This window comes from Marmota monax, unplaced genomic scaffold (assembly GCF_021218885.2).
Source record: "Marmota monax isolate L192 unplaced genomic scaffold, Marmota_monax_Labrador192_F-V1.1 WCK01_AAM20220418_F8-fsc00168, whole genome shotgun sequence".
NCBI classification, from domain to species: domain Eukaryota; kingdom Metazoa; phylum Chordata; class Mammalia; order Rodentia; family Sciuridae; genus Marmota; species Marmota monax.
In genome coordinates, this window is record NW_026692492.1 from 2,499,829 (window position 1) to 2,515,539 (window position 15,711).

The 15,711-nt window shown below is 43.0% G+C and overlaps 3 protein-coding genes across 3 annotated transcripts in view; all 3 read left to right on the plus strand.

The window, feature by feature from the left end:
• LOC124092073 (zinc finger protein 14) overlaps positions 1 to 15,711 on the plus strand; it is a 112,065-nt gene that overhangs the window by 19,583 nt on the left and 76,771 nt on the right. The window lies entirely within an intron of this gene.
• LOC124092079 (zinc finger protein 709-like) overlaps positions 1 to 15,711 on the plus strand; it is a 147,569-nt gene that overhangs the window by 19,561 nt on the left and 112,297 nt on the right. The gene's annotated exons all lie outside the window — the stretch shown is intronic.
• Positions 911 to 14,081, plus strand: LOC124092075 (zinc finger protein 433-like). The gene is made up of 4 exons (XM_046443377.2): positions 911 to 1,055; positions 10,410 to 10,536; positions 10,715 to 10,775; positions 11,344 to 14,081. The coding sequence occupies exons 1-4, from the start codon at positions 948 to 950 to the stop codon at positions 12,419 to 12,421; spliced, it is 1,374 nt and encodes a 457-aa protein (XP_046299333.1). The 5' UTR covers positions 911 to 947; the 3' UTR covers positions 12,422 to 14,081.

Here is a 15,711-nt window from a genome sequence, read left to right on the forward strand (position 1 = left end):
GATAAAGACCAAGAGAGAGAGAGCAAGAGAGAAAGATCAAGAGAGAGAGAGCAAGAGAGAGGGGGCCTGGCAGGAGGGAGTTTTTATAGCCCAAATCTAATGGGGCCTCTGGGTCTGTAAGCTGCCTTGTTGGCCCAAGGGGGGGTTAAGTGTTCAGCCTTAAGCAGGGTTGAATGTTCAGACTTGAGGCAAACAGGCGATAAAGGACCAGATAGAGGGGGCTTTGAGTGCGTGGGCTATCTTGCAGCCAACATCTGTTCAGCCTGCCGTGCAGACAACACAGTTCAGCCTGCTCTGCACCCAACACCTCCCCCTTCCAGGGATTCTGCCTTTTGGGTCCCCTTCTTCCTGGGGTGGGGGGAGTCTTTTGTGCTTTCACTTATTAAAGCCTTGCACTTTCCACTCTCCACCTGCTTCTCTGGTGTTATACTGCAGGATTCGGGGGGAACAAGGACTCCTTATGGTAAACAGCATTAGCATTTGTAGATGCTCACCTGACCTTGGGCTCCACCTGCCTTAGACTCCTTAAGTAATTGTTTTTCTTGATTTTTTTTTTAAATTGTTGTTTGTTTCTGTGGTGAGTTAAAACCCAGGGCATCACCCGTGCTGGGAAAGCAGTCTCCCTCAGCCAGAGCTCAATCCCAGATGTTACCATTTGTACCACGTTCAAGCAAAGGCTTCCCACCTGGATTAGTTCCCAGCACAGGAAAGAAGCTCCACCTGAAAAAGGCTGGGGCCAAGGATCTGCCACTCTAGGCAATTTTGGTTAGTGATTGGATAACCTTAGCTGTCAGTCACAATGCAGAGGCCTGACTGGACGTGGCCCATTAGGCATGCTGGGGTGGAACTGTCCAATCAGGTTCCAAAACAGAGGGGAAGGGCGGGCTTCCGTAATGTCGCGGGCTTTTCTTCCTCACCAACTTCGCTCCTCCCTTTCCGGGCCCCACATGCTCTGCCAGAAAGGCCTAGGTGACTCTGAGCAGCCTGTGTCTCCGAGATCTCTGGTGTCTGGAGGTTCTCCAGCGAACACTGAGTCCCCAAGGAAGACAAAAATGGTGAGTTTGTGTCCAGGGCTGAAGGTACGCGGTCAGCACCTCCCTTGGGGCCCCGCAAACGGTGAGCTGCAGAGCCTGGCCGAGCAGCGTCTGGAGGGTGCCCTGGGTCTCTGTCCCCTGGTCCTGGGGGTTGGGCTGCATGGTAGGAAGCAAGGCCACAAATCCCCTTTCCTTCCCCCAGTTTAGTTTCTCCGAAGGCTGCTGTAGGTCCTTCATTTGCATTTGCCTGCTGCATTCTAAAATGCCATCTTCCTCTCCACTTCCCCTCACTCTCAAATATCTGGTCTTCGTCATGTGTTTCAAATGGACACAGTCTACTTATTTTCACTTTTTCTCTACTGATATATATATGTATTTTTTAAAGTACTGGCAGATGCTTTGTATTTATTTATTTATTTATTTATTTTTTAGTGTTTCTTTTTAGTTTTTGGCGGACACAACATCTTTGTATGTGGTGCTGAGGATTGAACCCGGGCCGCACGCATGCCAGGCGAGCGCGCTACCGCTTGAGCCACATCCCCAGCCCTCTACTGATATATTGCAAGGAATATTTTGTTTTTGTATTGGGGATCAAAACTAGAGAAGCTGTATCAGTGAAATACTCAGGCACAGCCACCACCAATTTTTTTTTTTTTTTTTTTTTTTTTTTTTTTTTACTGTGGCTCAGGCTGCTGGCTCGGTAGGGCTTTTTTTTTTTAAAGAGAGAGTGCGAGAGATAGAGGTAGAGAGAGAGAATTTTTTAATATTTATTTTTTAGTATTTGGCAGACACAACATCTTTGTTTGTATGTGGTGCTGAGGATCGAACCCGGGCCGCACGCATGCCAGGCGAGCGCGCTACCACTTGAGCCACATCCCCAGCCCCAGCCACCACCAATTAAAAAACAACAACAACTAAACAAAAACAAAACAACAACAACAAAAAAAAACATGAGATATACCAGTGGCTTTGACACTGTCCTCCCACTTGTGATCTTCCTGCCTCAGCCTCCTGAGTCCCTGGGATTACAGGCCTGTTCTACTGTCCCTGGCAAGAATAACACTTCTGTTTTCTGTTTCTGAGTATTATACTTGAGGGAAAACAATAGTCACTTGACACATCCTGTGTTCAGGTAAAATAGCTGCTTTAAATGAAATAAGGCAGTTGGTTATTGGTACTAGGGATATTGAATCTTCGTTTACATCCCCAGCCCTTTTTTATTTGTTTTTTTGTTTTTGGCAGAAGTTATTTATTTATTTTACTTGGTTTTCATTACTTATACATGATAGTAAAATGCATCCTACATAAATAGACTGTAGCTTCTCTTTTTTTTTGGTTGTACCTAATGTCCACTCACACTGGTCATGTAGGCACATATGCAAATAGGATAATAATGTCTGATTTATTCTCTTGTCGTTCATCTCCAGCCCTTTTAAATTTTGTTTTCAGACAGGATCTGGCTATGTTGTCCAGCCTCACCTGGAACATGTGATCCTCCTGCCTCAGCTTCTCAAGCTGTTGGAATTAAAGGCACTGGCCACCATACCTGAGGAAAATAGTTTATTTTCACCCAAATATTAATGACCATCCTCAGGAACGTGGATTCAACGTATCCTCAATGATGTATGTGTCCCATTGTTGAAGATATTACATGTTTTTTTTAAGACCAGGGATTGAACCCAGGGGTACTGAAACACTGAGGCAGATCTGAAGCTCTTTTTATATTTTATTTTGAGACATGATCTCACTACATTCCTTAGGGCCTCACTTAGTTGCTGAGGCTAGTTTTGAATTTAGCAGTCCTCCTGACCCAGTCTCTCAAGCTGCTGGGATTACAGTTGCGCCCCACTGTGCATGACTGACAAGAACATTTGTAAAAGAAAGTTATGCCTGAATACATTAACCAAGTGCATTGGTAGGATCATCAGATGGGTGGCTACAGTAAAAAAGGGGAAATTTCTTCTGTAGGTCTGTTATTACATTGTTAGCTTTGGAAGATGGTGATTATATGTTGGGTAAGGTTGGTAATATATTCTGAGGTCATTTGTTTGGAGAATTTTGGGCTAATACAGAAATTAAGGTAATTGGCTTTGAAAGAGCTTGAGAGAGCCCAAGATAATTCTTGCCAACCATACAGAACCCTGTGTTATACCCTCTTGGTGGTTTAGATCCCCAAAATCAGGTGGTCTGAAGGTTCATTGATACAGAGCAAGTTCATAGAGAACTTTAGTTAACACCTGCAAAAATTCTGGGTTCTTTTTTATCTTTCTTAGGTGTAGACATCAAATCTGATTTTCTCAGCCAGGTTTTCTTTGGACACCTCAGAGAGTCCTATGTTCTCAGCCACTATCCATTCCTGGGGCTGCCACCATGTGCCCACAGCTGTCCTGTCCCCTGCATGGTACAAGGAATTTCAGGCCCTAGATCAGCTCCTCTTAGAGGACAGCCAAAATTGTGAGGTACAGCCTGTTGGGAGATCAGCTGAGTTCTTGGGGCTAAGGAATGTCCTGGATCAAGCCTCATCTAGACAACTAACTTCTTGGGACCTTGATTTTCCCAAGCCCTGTTCCCAGTCCTTGGAGAAAGTTGGACAGGCAGCCTGTGGATGCTGGTGCTGAGGGGCCAGGTCAGCAGTTACTCCTGCCCTTTCAATCTCTCACAGTGTGAAGGAGCAAAACCTCTCCCAGAGCATAAGGACCACCCACCCCAGTGCAGAGCTGTGCAAACCTGAAAAGCCTCGTAGACTGGAATCATGGTCCAGGTTCATGGGAGAGTGATCCTGGAGGCTTTCAGTGAGCAAGACCTGGAGGGAGCATGTCCCAGCTGTCAGGGACCTTCCCTTCCCCTTGAGCCTGACACATGCGTGCTCCCTCAGCACCAAAGCTTTCTGTGTATCATTTTGAAATGATGTGCTCACGTATCTGAGGGCCAGGTTTATTTATTCAGAGCCAAATGGGATGGACTATTATTAAAGAGGCAAGAAAGAATTGGATTTTAAAGTCTAGTTATATTTTCATTGTCAAAATTCCGAACTTACAGCCAGGCTGCTCCAGGGGCTGAGACAGGAGTGTTGCAAATTTGAGGACAGCCTCAGCAACTTAGCTGGGCCTTATGCAACCTGGTGAGACTGCATCTCAAAATAAAATATAAAAATGACTGGGGATGTGGATCAGTAGTAAAATATCTCTGGGTTTAATTTGGGGGTACAAAAAAAAAGAACACACCTAATTACTTAATTTACCATTTGCTACCCCTGAGTTTATATAGAATGTTTGTAAGATTCAATCTTGTCTTTTCAGTGATTTCAAATTGAAATCCAGTCCTAGATTCCAAAATCCCACATAAGATACAGAAAAACTCTGTCTTGCATTATTGCTGCAGATTTTGAGTCCAATTCTACAAAAATAGTGGTGGATAAATTTATGAATGTGATTTCATGAAAACTAGTATCTGCCCTTCACAAGGTGATGAATTCGACAAAGGATGACAGTTTTTCACTGTTGTTGTCTGGACTTGGCAGGTTCATGGTTTTTTTGGTATCAGGAATGGAGCCCAGAGGTGCTTAGCCACCAGCCCCTTTTAGATTCTTTGTTTTGGTACAGAGTTCTCAGCGGACACAACATCTTTGTTTGTATGTGGTGCTGAGGATTGAACCCGGGCCGCACGCATGCCAGGTGAGCGTGCTACTGCTTGAGCCACATCCCCAGCCCAATGTACTTTTTTTTAAATTTATTTTTCAGTTTTCCGTTTATATAACATCTTTATTTTATTTTTATATGGTCCTGAGGCTCGAACCCAGCGCCCTGCGCATGCGAGACGAGTGCCCTACTGCTTGAGCCACATCCCCAGCCCCATTCATTGTAAATTTTAATGACAATTTTGACAATACCTGAAATACCCAACTATGATCATTTAACCACTGAATATCAGTGAAATAGTAAATGACACTTGTTTTCTGGAAAGGAGAAATACATGCCCCTAAATAAGGGTGATGATCCCCTCAAGAGCACTCCCACTATGTCACCTGATTCCTGTTCCCTCCTAAGTGCCTCCTCCTAGGGCCACCCCTTTAGGAGCTGGCCTTTTACCTTATGAAATTTGGGTGCAACATAAATGCTCTCTCTACTGTCTCTGTTCTGTACAAAATTTTGACTTGTCTTGGATACAGTCTAATATTTTGAATTTTTTTTAGAGAATTTTTTTAATATTTATTTATTTTTTGGTTTTTGGCGGACACAACATCTTTGTTTGTATGTGGTGCTGAGGATCGAACCCGGGCCGCACGCATGCCAGGCGAGCACGCTACCGCTTGAGCCACATCCCCAGCCCTTCTATTTTCAATTTTTTGAAAAGTATTTTTTGTTATTTGCTGTAGGTGGACAGAATACCTATTTATTTATTTTTATGTGGTGCTGAGGATCAAACCTAGGACCTCTCATGTGCTAGGTAAGCACTCTACTGCTGAGCCAGAATCCCAACCCTACTATTTCCATTTTTAGATGTAGTTTTCCATATGTTTACCTACAAAATACAGTAAACCATGCCCTAAATTTCACAGAATTTCCTGAAATGCTCCATGTTTTTTAAGAGAGTTTTGATCATGCTAACATTCAATCTCCTTTGTGAGAAAGTGTGTTCTTTTAGTTGATTTTGTTGTATTCTATGCCTGTAATTGTGTACCTTTTGTATTATAATCATTTTTATGTATTTTATTTATTTATTTATTGTGTGTGTGTGTGTGTGTGGACTGCTGGAGATTGATCCACTGGAGGGCCACATACATGCTTGGGAAGTTTTCTACAACCAAGCTATTCTCCAGCCCAAGAGAATTAGTATTGTAGACTGTTGTTTATTTACTTGCTTACTTATTGAGTGCTGAAGATTGATGCCATGGACTTGCTCATGCTTAGTTATCCTCCAGAAATGATTTTCAATTTGTGAGCAGTGTTCTGGAGGTGGGCAGGTGTTTTACTGGGGAATAAACTAACAGGCACTTTGCCACAAAGCCCATTCTCAGCCCTTCTTCTTATTTACTTATTATTTCTTGTTCTTTTATATATATATAATTTTTTTTTAATTTTTTTGTATACTTGTACATGGACAGAATACATTTATTTTGTTTGTTTATTTTTCTGTGGTGCTGAGGATCATATCGAGTTCTGCAAACATGCTAGGAAGTGCTCTGACACTCAGCTACAATTGTAGTACCCATTTTTATTTTTGACGAAGACCAGTCTCACTAAATTTCTGAGTGTCTTGCTAATTTGCTGAGACTGGCCTCCAACTTGCCATTTCCCTGCCTTGACTTCCCTAGTGGCTGAAATTATAGGTACACATCACCATACCAGCAGTTGAATAACTTTTAAGACTTATCATCCAATTTGTTTCCAGATGAAAATAGTATTCAAAATCAGTTTATTTGCTTTTGTCCATACTTTTGAAATTTGTAAATATGACTCTTCCTCTTTGCTTTATTTTTGCATTATTATGAAAAAGTTATTTAGCATACAATATTGTTTCTTATGTAGATATTTGTAAAACTTCATGGCTTGATAGTTTATTCACTTCTTTATTATATAAACTTTATTTTATGAGCAATTTAGGCTTACATAATTTATTAGTCAGTGTTCTCTAGAGGAACAGCATCAGTATGATGTATGATTATAAAAGGGGAGGTATTAGATTGGCCTACTTGACCTGAAGCTGGTGTCCACAGTGGCCGTCTGCCGCTGGAGAGCTTGAGAAGTAGTAGCTACAGAGTCCAACAGGCTGAAGCCTCAGAACAAGAGGGATCAATGGTGCTGCCCTAGTCCAGACCAACGGTTCTGGAAACTTCCTGGAGAATCACTGGCAGAGTCCACGTTGGGAGAGTGAAGAAGGCAGAGTCTGATATCCTCAGGCCATTGCAGCAGCCATTGGAGAAGAAAGGGGCTTGCTCTGCTGCTGCTTCCTCCTCCTTCCAACTTTTGTGCCTCCCAAGACACCATCCTATTGGATGGTGCTGCCTAGCTTAAGGAGGTTCTCCAATTTGATACGCTGTTCCACATGCCAATCATTTGTAGACACACCCTCATGGACACACCCCAAAGCTTATTAATCACTGTATCTTTTAATCCAATCAAGGTGACAATTAAATGTGCCATGACTCATAGTATCGAATACCCGTTCTCTCCAGCCGATAGTCTCCACTGTTTTCAACATATTGCATTGGTGTAGGATGTTTGTTAGTTACTAAACCAGGGTTGAACATTTGATAAAGAGAATGGATGAAGCAAAACGTTATCATAAGCCAAAGTTCACCATTTACCTTAGGTTCCTCCTCTGTGTGATGTGACTTTGTGTGTCACATAGTATACAAGAAAATGTACAGAAGAGTTTCACTGCTCTGGGAATCCTGTGTTCCACCTGTTCATCACTCCTCTCATTCCTTCCTCCCTGTGTGCTCCCTGAGTCCCTGGCACCCATCAGTTCTGCTAGTGCATCTATAATGTTGTCTTTTCCAGAATGTTCTTGACTTGGAATCTTACTGCACTTGGCCATTTCAAAGTGGCTTCTCTCACTTTCCAGTCTGCCTTTAAGGGTGCTGTATCTTCCCAGGCTGCAGAGCTCACTTTCTTTGAGGTGGCCAAACTGCAGCTTGTCCATTCAGTATTGAAAGATGCATCTTCCTTGCATCTAGCTTTGGGCAGTTCTGGATATGGATGCTGTAGTCACTGTAGTGAGGGTTCCTGTGCCCATAATTTTCACATCATTTTTATAGACACCTGAAGTGTGATGACTTAATCATACAGTTTTTTGCATTCATGATTGAATTTTGCATTTGTGATTATGAGCATCATTCATAGTTTTCTATTTAATACTTTTCTTGATCCAGTTAATTTGGATAATATGGTAACTTATGCCTCAGAAAGAATTAGAAGATTTTAACTGAGCTTCTATGTTCTGGAAAAAATGTAGAAAATTGGTGGCAGTTTTTATGTGTCTCATGGAAGCCTGTTTGTGATGTTAGAGCCTTGCCTTACCTTTTGTAGTAGTAATTAGTTATTGAGTCTATTTTTTTCAGCAGCCATATGCTCATCTATTTTGTGTATTTCCCCTTGTGTGTAAAAATAAAAGACTGTCTCTCTCAACGAAAAGGTCCAGTTTTTGCAAGTTGCCTAATTTGTGTCAAGCACATTTAAGATAATCTTGAAGTCCCAATGCATTGTGGATGATGAGAATTTTAAATCTGTTAGTAGGTTTTCAGTCCTCTTTGCATTTCTCTTTAATGTTATTGTATAATTTACACTTTTAATTCTTTCTTTTTATGTGTCAGTGAGGATTGAACCCAGTTTTTCCCAGGCACTAGACAAGCACTCTTCCACTGAGCCGCATCCCCAGTCCCTGTCCTCTGTACTCTTAGCCTTATGTCCGTTTATCAGTGATGCTGATGTTCATGAAGAAGTTGATTTTGCGGACTGTGGGTTTCCTCATTGGGGTTTCATCCACACCTTCTCTGTTACCTTCCTGTGGTTAATTTAGGTTTACCTTGCTCTTCTTTCTCTGGTTTTTTGAAGTGACAGCTTCAATAATTGCTTTAGCTCCTTTTCTGAAATGTGTGTTGGATGACTTCGATACCAATACAGCACACCTCAGGTATTCTCTATGAATTTCCTGTGACGGACTTTTACATTTTTTTTCCTTCAAAATGGTCACATTTTCTCTTGAGTCACCACTTTGTCCTGTGTCTGTTTAGAGTCTTGTTTCATGTCCCCTTCCCTGGAGGCTTTTCACCTGCTCCTGATCTGATTTCTGCTTTTGCTCTCATGATCTTTGGGCATACATGGGATTTCACTGGTGGTGCACTTGTAGGGGTGTGGTTTATGTCCTGTGGAGTGTTTCTGTGACCCAGAGTCCCCAGTGTGCTTCCCAAGGGTTGAAGGCCCATGAAGCCCTCCTGCCTGCATCATTGTCCTGACAGAGTTGGGCTGATGTCTCTGAGTGTAAATGTGCATTCTTCATTGTTTTGGGTGGTTCTGTATGTTCTCAGTCCTTGCGTGTGGTTCTGTGTCAGTGGCAGGGACATTTTCTTTTTGCCTGTTCCATCATGGTGCAGACATCATAGCATGCTTACAGATGTGAGTGGTGGCCTGTTTCACACCCAGACTGTGTGGGATAGTTCAGGAATCTGGGCTACAAACTTGTTGCTTGACCACACTCTGGATGATCTTCTCCCTTAGGTTTGTTGGCACCACCATTGCTGCAGGCACGATGAATCTCTTTCACAACAGACAACCATTGCACATAAAGCCCAACATTGATCAAAATGTCCTTGAGCAGAACATTGGTATGTGTCTCATGACTACATTATGGTAGTGAACCGGCTGCTGTTAAGAAGAGTTTGACAATCATTGAACATGCCTTGTTGCTATGAGACTTAGAAATGTAGTGCCTTCTGTTTATTAAGAAGATTGTTTTGAGAGTTATAAAATTTTGTAAGGCTGTTGTTTGGACAGGTGACATTTTTGGGTCATTGAGTTACTTTTAAGACATGTGCCATCTTTCACTTCCCACATTCTGGTTTGACAGTAGCCACAGGAAATTATCAAATTGTTGTGTTTATTAATAAATAAATTAAATTAATCAAATAGAGAACTCATGTTTGTTTTGGCCATTTAATAGTAAGCTAGTTAACTAAATTTGTTCTGGAGTAAAGTACCTGCAAACTTCTAGTTGTTCTCAGTGTAATCACACAGGATGAGCTCAATCTCCAGCTAATGCATTGTGACAACCTGTGTGAAAGTTTGTCTAAATGTTGTCTGTGAAGGTATCTTTTTAGTGACCCCATGCCCAGAGGGTGTGCGTGGGGGCTGGTTCTAGGCATTTCTTTAAGTATGGAACAATAGACTTTCAGAGGAAACAAGACATCAGTAAATACCATGTTGTCTATATTAACTTTGTAGGTACAGGGAGCCACTGTAATTGGCAAAATCTCTTAGTTTCATGATTCCTGCAATTTCCTACTCATCACCTTTGTTTTCTAAATAAGTACTATCAAAAGTACTTATATTAGCTCTGTACCACACAACACGTTTCTAGGACATATAATAGAGATGCAACCAATAAAGAAGTTAGGAGTAATCTGGGAGCCTGTCTTACTTCCTGTGAACTCACCAAAGAAAAGGTATAAATCACTATGATGTTTGCCTTCTGAGTAGCCAATTTCTAGTGTTGGAATGGCTGGAAGAAGTTGAGTACAGTAAAGATTTGATGGACCAAATCGTGGAATTAATCGAGAGGCCAGGGAATCATGTGAACATCATGCATGTTGAGTATAGATTTCTCATGCTGTCAATCTCTCCTGGCCTCCACTATACATTTGGGGGGATATTTTAGATCTCAGTGACCTTTGAGGATGTGGCTGTGAACTTCACCAAGGAGGAGTGGGCTTTGCTGGATCCTTCCCAGAAGAACCTTTACAGAGATGTGATGCTGGAAGTCCTCAGAAACCTGGCTTCTATAGGTAATAATGACGTTTCTAAAATTAATCAAATCGAGAACTCATGTTTATTTTGGTCATTTATGCAGAAGGTGAAAAGGGAATCAATTGGTGAATTATTGCAGCATAAATGGCACCTAGGATTTGGCAAAGCATTTCTGGCTCCTAAATACTCATAAAGATTGTTGTGTTCTCATTTTAGGAAAGAAATGGGAAGACAAGACCACTGAAGACCCTAATGAAAACTCTGGGAGCAATGTAAGGTAAGTGTACTCACAAGAGGAGTCCACGATGGGGTCTGAGAACGGTCATATCATTTTTAAAGGAAACCAACCAAAGAAGTATGCATAATTTGAGAAGTATTTCTTCTTATAGTGTTTTTTACCAGAAATATATACTTAGCTGTAACAGATATTCAGTCTTTTCAAAGTATTTGACATTCAAAAAGTACTATGAAATTGCATATGTGAATACCACTATTTGGATAATAGCCATAGAGAAGCTGTGTTGAAAAGGATTGTTTGCTTTCAATCTCCTTATTTTTAGGCAAGTTGAACAAGTCAGCAAACCTAGCCTTTACCTGATGTTGGTAGTAATGTAAAGATCTATCAATACATAGAAAATGGTGAATGAATCAAGCATTGATTACGTGCTGGTCACTTCTTCTTCCTTAAAGAAGTCATATGGTAAACTCAAAGGCACAAAATAGTGTGGGAGAAGCTTCAAATCGATTCCAATTCTTACTTGAACAAAGAAAAATTTTAATAGAGTAAATCCATGTCACTTCATTATGTGTGCAAAAGACTTCATATGACCTTCATTCCTTCATAGGCAGATCACATCATACTCTGGACACAAATACTACAAGCATGAGGAATGTGAAGAGAAGCCATGTGAATTTAAACAATGTAAGAATGCTCTGGTTTCTCCCCAAAATATTCACACACAAATGTTAATACAAACTGGAGATGGACTTTATGAATCTACAGTACATGGGAAAGTCATCAGTCACTCCAGTGACATTCAAAGGCATGGAGATACTCATACTGGGTGGCAACCCTATATATATCAGCAATGTGGTGAAGCCTCTTCTTATCCCACCAGTGTTCCAAGACACATGACAACACACAGTGGAGATAAACATTTTCAATGGGACATATGTGGGAAAGCCTTTGATTTCTCCTCTTTATTTAGAAGACATGAAGGAACTCATTGTGGAGAGAAACTCCATGAATGTAAACGAGGTGGTCAGACCTGTATTTCATACACAAGTCTTCAAAGGCACAGGATCACACACATGGGGAAGGAAGGTTTAAATTGTAAGGTATGTGGGAAAGACTTTGCTTATCCCAGTTTACTTAGAGTACATCAGAGAAGGCATACTGGAGAGAAGCCCTATGAATGTAAGCAGTGTGGCAAAGCCTTTGCTACATCTCATAAGCTTCATATACATGGAAGAATACATACCGGAGAAAAGCCCTATGAATGTCAACAGTGTGGAAAAGCCTTTACTACTGCCTCCTACCTTCAGATACATGAACGAACTCATACTGGAGAGAAGCCCTATGAATGTAAGCAGTGTGGGAAAGCCTTCGCTCAGTCCTCTCACCTTCACTCACATGAAAAAACTCATACTGGAGAGAAGCCCTATGCATGTAAGCAGTGTGGCAAAGCCTTTGCTACATCCACTAAGCTTCATATACATGGAAGAATACATACCGGAGAAAAGCCCTATGAATGTCAACAGTGTGGCAAAGCCTTTACTACATCCAGTTACCTTCAGATTCATGGAAGAATGCACACTGGAGAGAAGCCCAATGAATGTAAGCAGTGTGGCAAAGCCTTTGCTACATCCTCTACGCTTCACAGACATGGAAGAATACATACCAGAGAAAAGCGCTATGAATAACAACAATGTGGAAAAGCTTTTGCCACATCCTGTCTGCTTCATACAAGTGAAAGAACAGATACTGCAGAGAAATAGTATGCATGTAAACAATTGGTAAACTTTTCTGTTATTACTGTTTCACTCATATACATGTAGGACGTTACTGGAGAAAAATCCTTTGAATGTAAAAATGGTAAATCAAAAACTTTTCAGAAAAGCAATTTTCCCTCAGGAGAGCACCGAACTTAGCAACATATCCCATGAATCACCTTCATAATTCTTTATATTTACTTATGATTTCTAGGATTGCAAAAATATTTTTTGTTTATCTTTCTATCGTCGAAAAATTCCCAGATCTTATGAGTTTGACATCACAACTTCTTCTTCTGTCTAATTCCCTTACTTTCTACAATTCAACCCACAACACTCTGAAATCCTAAGTGCACTTAACTTCTGGAGAGAAATTCCAAACTCACTAAATTTCTAAAATTGACACTGAAGTTCAAGTACAGGACACCACTTGTCCCGACATAGGACTAAACCAGCCAGAGTCACTCCAGGTGAACTGGGCTGCATGACATTGTCACACAGAGACAGAGAAATGTCTTTTTCTTTGGTTCTGTGATGGCTCCCTCACCCAGCTCCCCTAAAGGAGGCAAGGCAGGTAAGAATGAGAGAGAGCAGGCCTGGAGCCCCACTTTATGGGGGAGAAGCCACTCAAATGAGGATAGGGTCAAGATTCAGGGGGTGGAGTCTTCCTGATGTCTGCTGCCAGTAGGTTGACATCCTGGAAGGCCACGCCCATCTCATGTGCTGTGTGGGGATCAAGGGCAGAGCAAAGGAAGGGGACACACAAGGGGAGGTTCCATGGAACATTCTATCCCAAAAGGGCACAGAGTAGGATTCCAAAGGAACAGGAGGGTGTAACTCGACCCCACTGGCGGACTCCTACTCCTGGAGCCACACCTCATTATCTGAATGGGGGTGAGGCCCAATGTGTTGTGGGGCACAGCAGCTGTTCCATACTCCCCTACACAGGACTTATAGTGACTCCCGACAGCAGAATTCACAGCTCAGATTGGACTCCGGGGCCAGCTGCCCAGCGTGTGGTGGTCAGAGCACCCCAGGGGGCTGTCTCCTGCGCAGTCAGCACAAAGGCAATCGCTTCTCTTGGGTAAAGCTGTGGGACGAACGTGAGGCAGTCAGTGTCCGGGTCCAGCAGTGCTCACAGGGTCCCACTGTCCCATGGTCTACAGAAGCAAAAATTGCTTCTTCCCCTCTCCCCGTCCAAGCTCTGGGGTGGGCACGTCACAGGCTTTAAGTGGGTGTTATTTGAAGTTGTCCCACTCAGAGTCTGAGCCATGACCTAATGGAGCACAGCTCCACGACCATGGTTTACATCATGAGTTGGTAATTGTGACGTTTTGGCAAAAATAATGGTGAATGTGTTGTCACAGAAATTGTCTCATTTCTGTGTTCTTTTTAGCTTGATTTCATGGGAGGTTTTTACATATTTCATCTGACAAGGGAGCAATCTGGATGCTGGGTGAAGAGGGTGAGGGGCTCCCTAGGGTTGAGGACCCAGGATGCTCCTGTGGGCACATCCCTGCATCCTCCAGGGGAAGTTCGATGCACAGGGTGCCTTTTGTCTGGGGTGTCTCTGGGTCACGTCCTCTCCACTGTGTGGAGAGGGTCCCGGGTCAGGACGTTGGGGTCCCAGGAGCCTGGGTTTCCTATTGGGAGTCAGAAGCCTGAGCAGTAACCTCCACACAGGGGCCAGGGGCTTAGGATCCTGTCCCCATTGCTCAGCCCCAGCCAAGGAGGTGATCACGGAGGTACTAAACAAGGGACAGAGAGCAGCAGGCGCCAGCACAATGCAGCCCAGTGGATGACTGGATTTGGCCACCCAGGATACAGGGACAGAAGGGGCTCAAGCCTCTCTGCTGGGGGTGTGGAGGGACAGGACAGTTCTGGCGAGAATGCCCAGAGCCTCTGCAAATTATTTCCTGAACTGACCAAGGAGGCTTGCAAGCAGCTAGTCAAGACCACAAAAATATGCCCCTTTCCTTCCTGTTGTCGCTTAACAACCTGCTGGAGTAAATCCCCAAGATTAAAATCTAATGCCTTATGGCAAGTAGATGTCACTCATTTTGAACCTTCAGGAAATTAAAATATAACTATGAGGTCACTGATACCTATTCAGGCTGTGGAATGGTCATCCCCATCTACTTAAGTGCTTTGGGATCATGGCAGCTCCTTTCTCCATGAAAACGGACACGGGGTCCAGCCTGGGCAAGCAGAGCCTTCAAGGAATTTTGCTCTACATGGCACAGAAATCATGTCACTGGGATCCCCTATAACCCTCAGGTTTAATGCATTGTAGACAGAACACGCAAGGAATTAATGACCAGGCTACAAAAATGGGGCAGGGGGAGGGAGAAGGCTCTACCAAATCCCCTCACAATGCCTTGAACAAAATCTTGTTTGCTTCAAATTTTCTTTCAACTTCAAAATTTTCCATGGAAACAGCCACCCACAAACAGTAGGCCCCCTTCACTGTGCCCTGCCATTTACCTATAATCTCCCAGCTGGATCCCATCACAAGTGCATGATGGTCCAGCGTCCCTCCTAAAACTGGGTCCAGGGTTTGTACATGTTGACAGAAGCCTCACCCCATCTGGGTGCCTGCAGTGAAACTGCCTGCCATGTAAATTCGGCTTTGGACCATTGGCCACCAAATTAGCGGTGGTCAATTGGGAAGGAGCCCTATCTAAGCTCTTTTCTAATAATTCCTTCCTCATTGATCCTGAGGTAGCCATACAAGGACCACCCGTGCAGGGGAACACCAGCACTACCACTCCTGCTCGGCTGAGTGGTTTCTCCGTCGTTGATAATGAGACCTACAATCAGAACCGTCCTCTCTCTTTTGCTCTTGCTAATGAAACTTTTGTAGATCAATATAACAAGTCCTATGCTGGCTGTCTCTCACTGACAGTTGGTAGTTAACGCTACCAAAAGCCATAGACTACCTCCCCATGGCAAGTGCAAGAAACTCTTCCTGCCAACATGCCCAACAACACTCTTTAGAAAGCCCCCCTCTTATAATGACAGCACCCCGTGGAATCCATGTGTGGCAGCCACACCTTATCTCCTTGGTAAGAGAAATTTCTTTGGAGAAGATCAACACCTAAGTGCCGGGTTGGGCGCAGCTCCCTGGAATGTAACCCATGTGCCTCAAACCATGTGGGCTAATGCAGTAACTGCTCCCTGGGACGATCTGTCACCAACCATTATGCAGGAAATCAATATGG

Bases quoted from the DNA above. Each gene is read 5' to 3' on its own strand.
- LOC124092075 (XM_046443377.2), top strand. From the start codon at position 948: ATGCTCTGCCAGAAAGGCCTAGGTGACTCTGAGCAGCCTGTGTCTCCG. The intron at 10,537-10,714 runs GTAATAATGACG...TTCTCATTTTAG, and splicing joins CAGAAACCTGGCTTCTATAG to GAAAGAAATGGGAAGACAAG. The intron at 10,776-11,343 runs GTAAGTGTACTC...ATTCCTTCATAG, and splicing joins AACTCTGGGAGCAATGTAAG to GCAGATCACATCATACTCTG.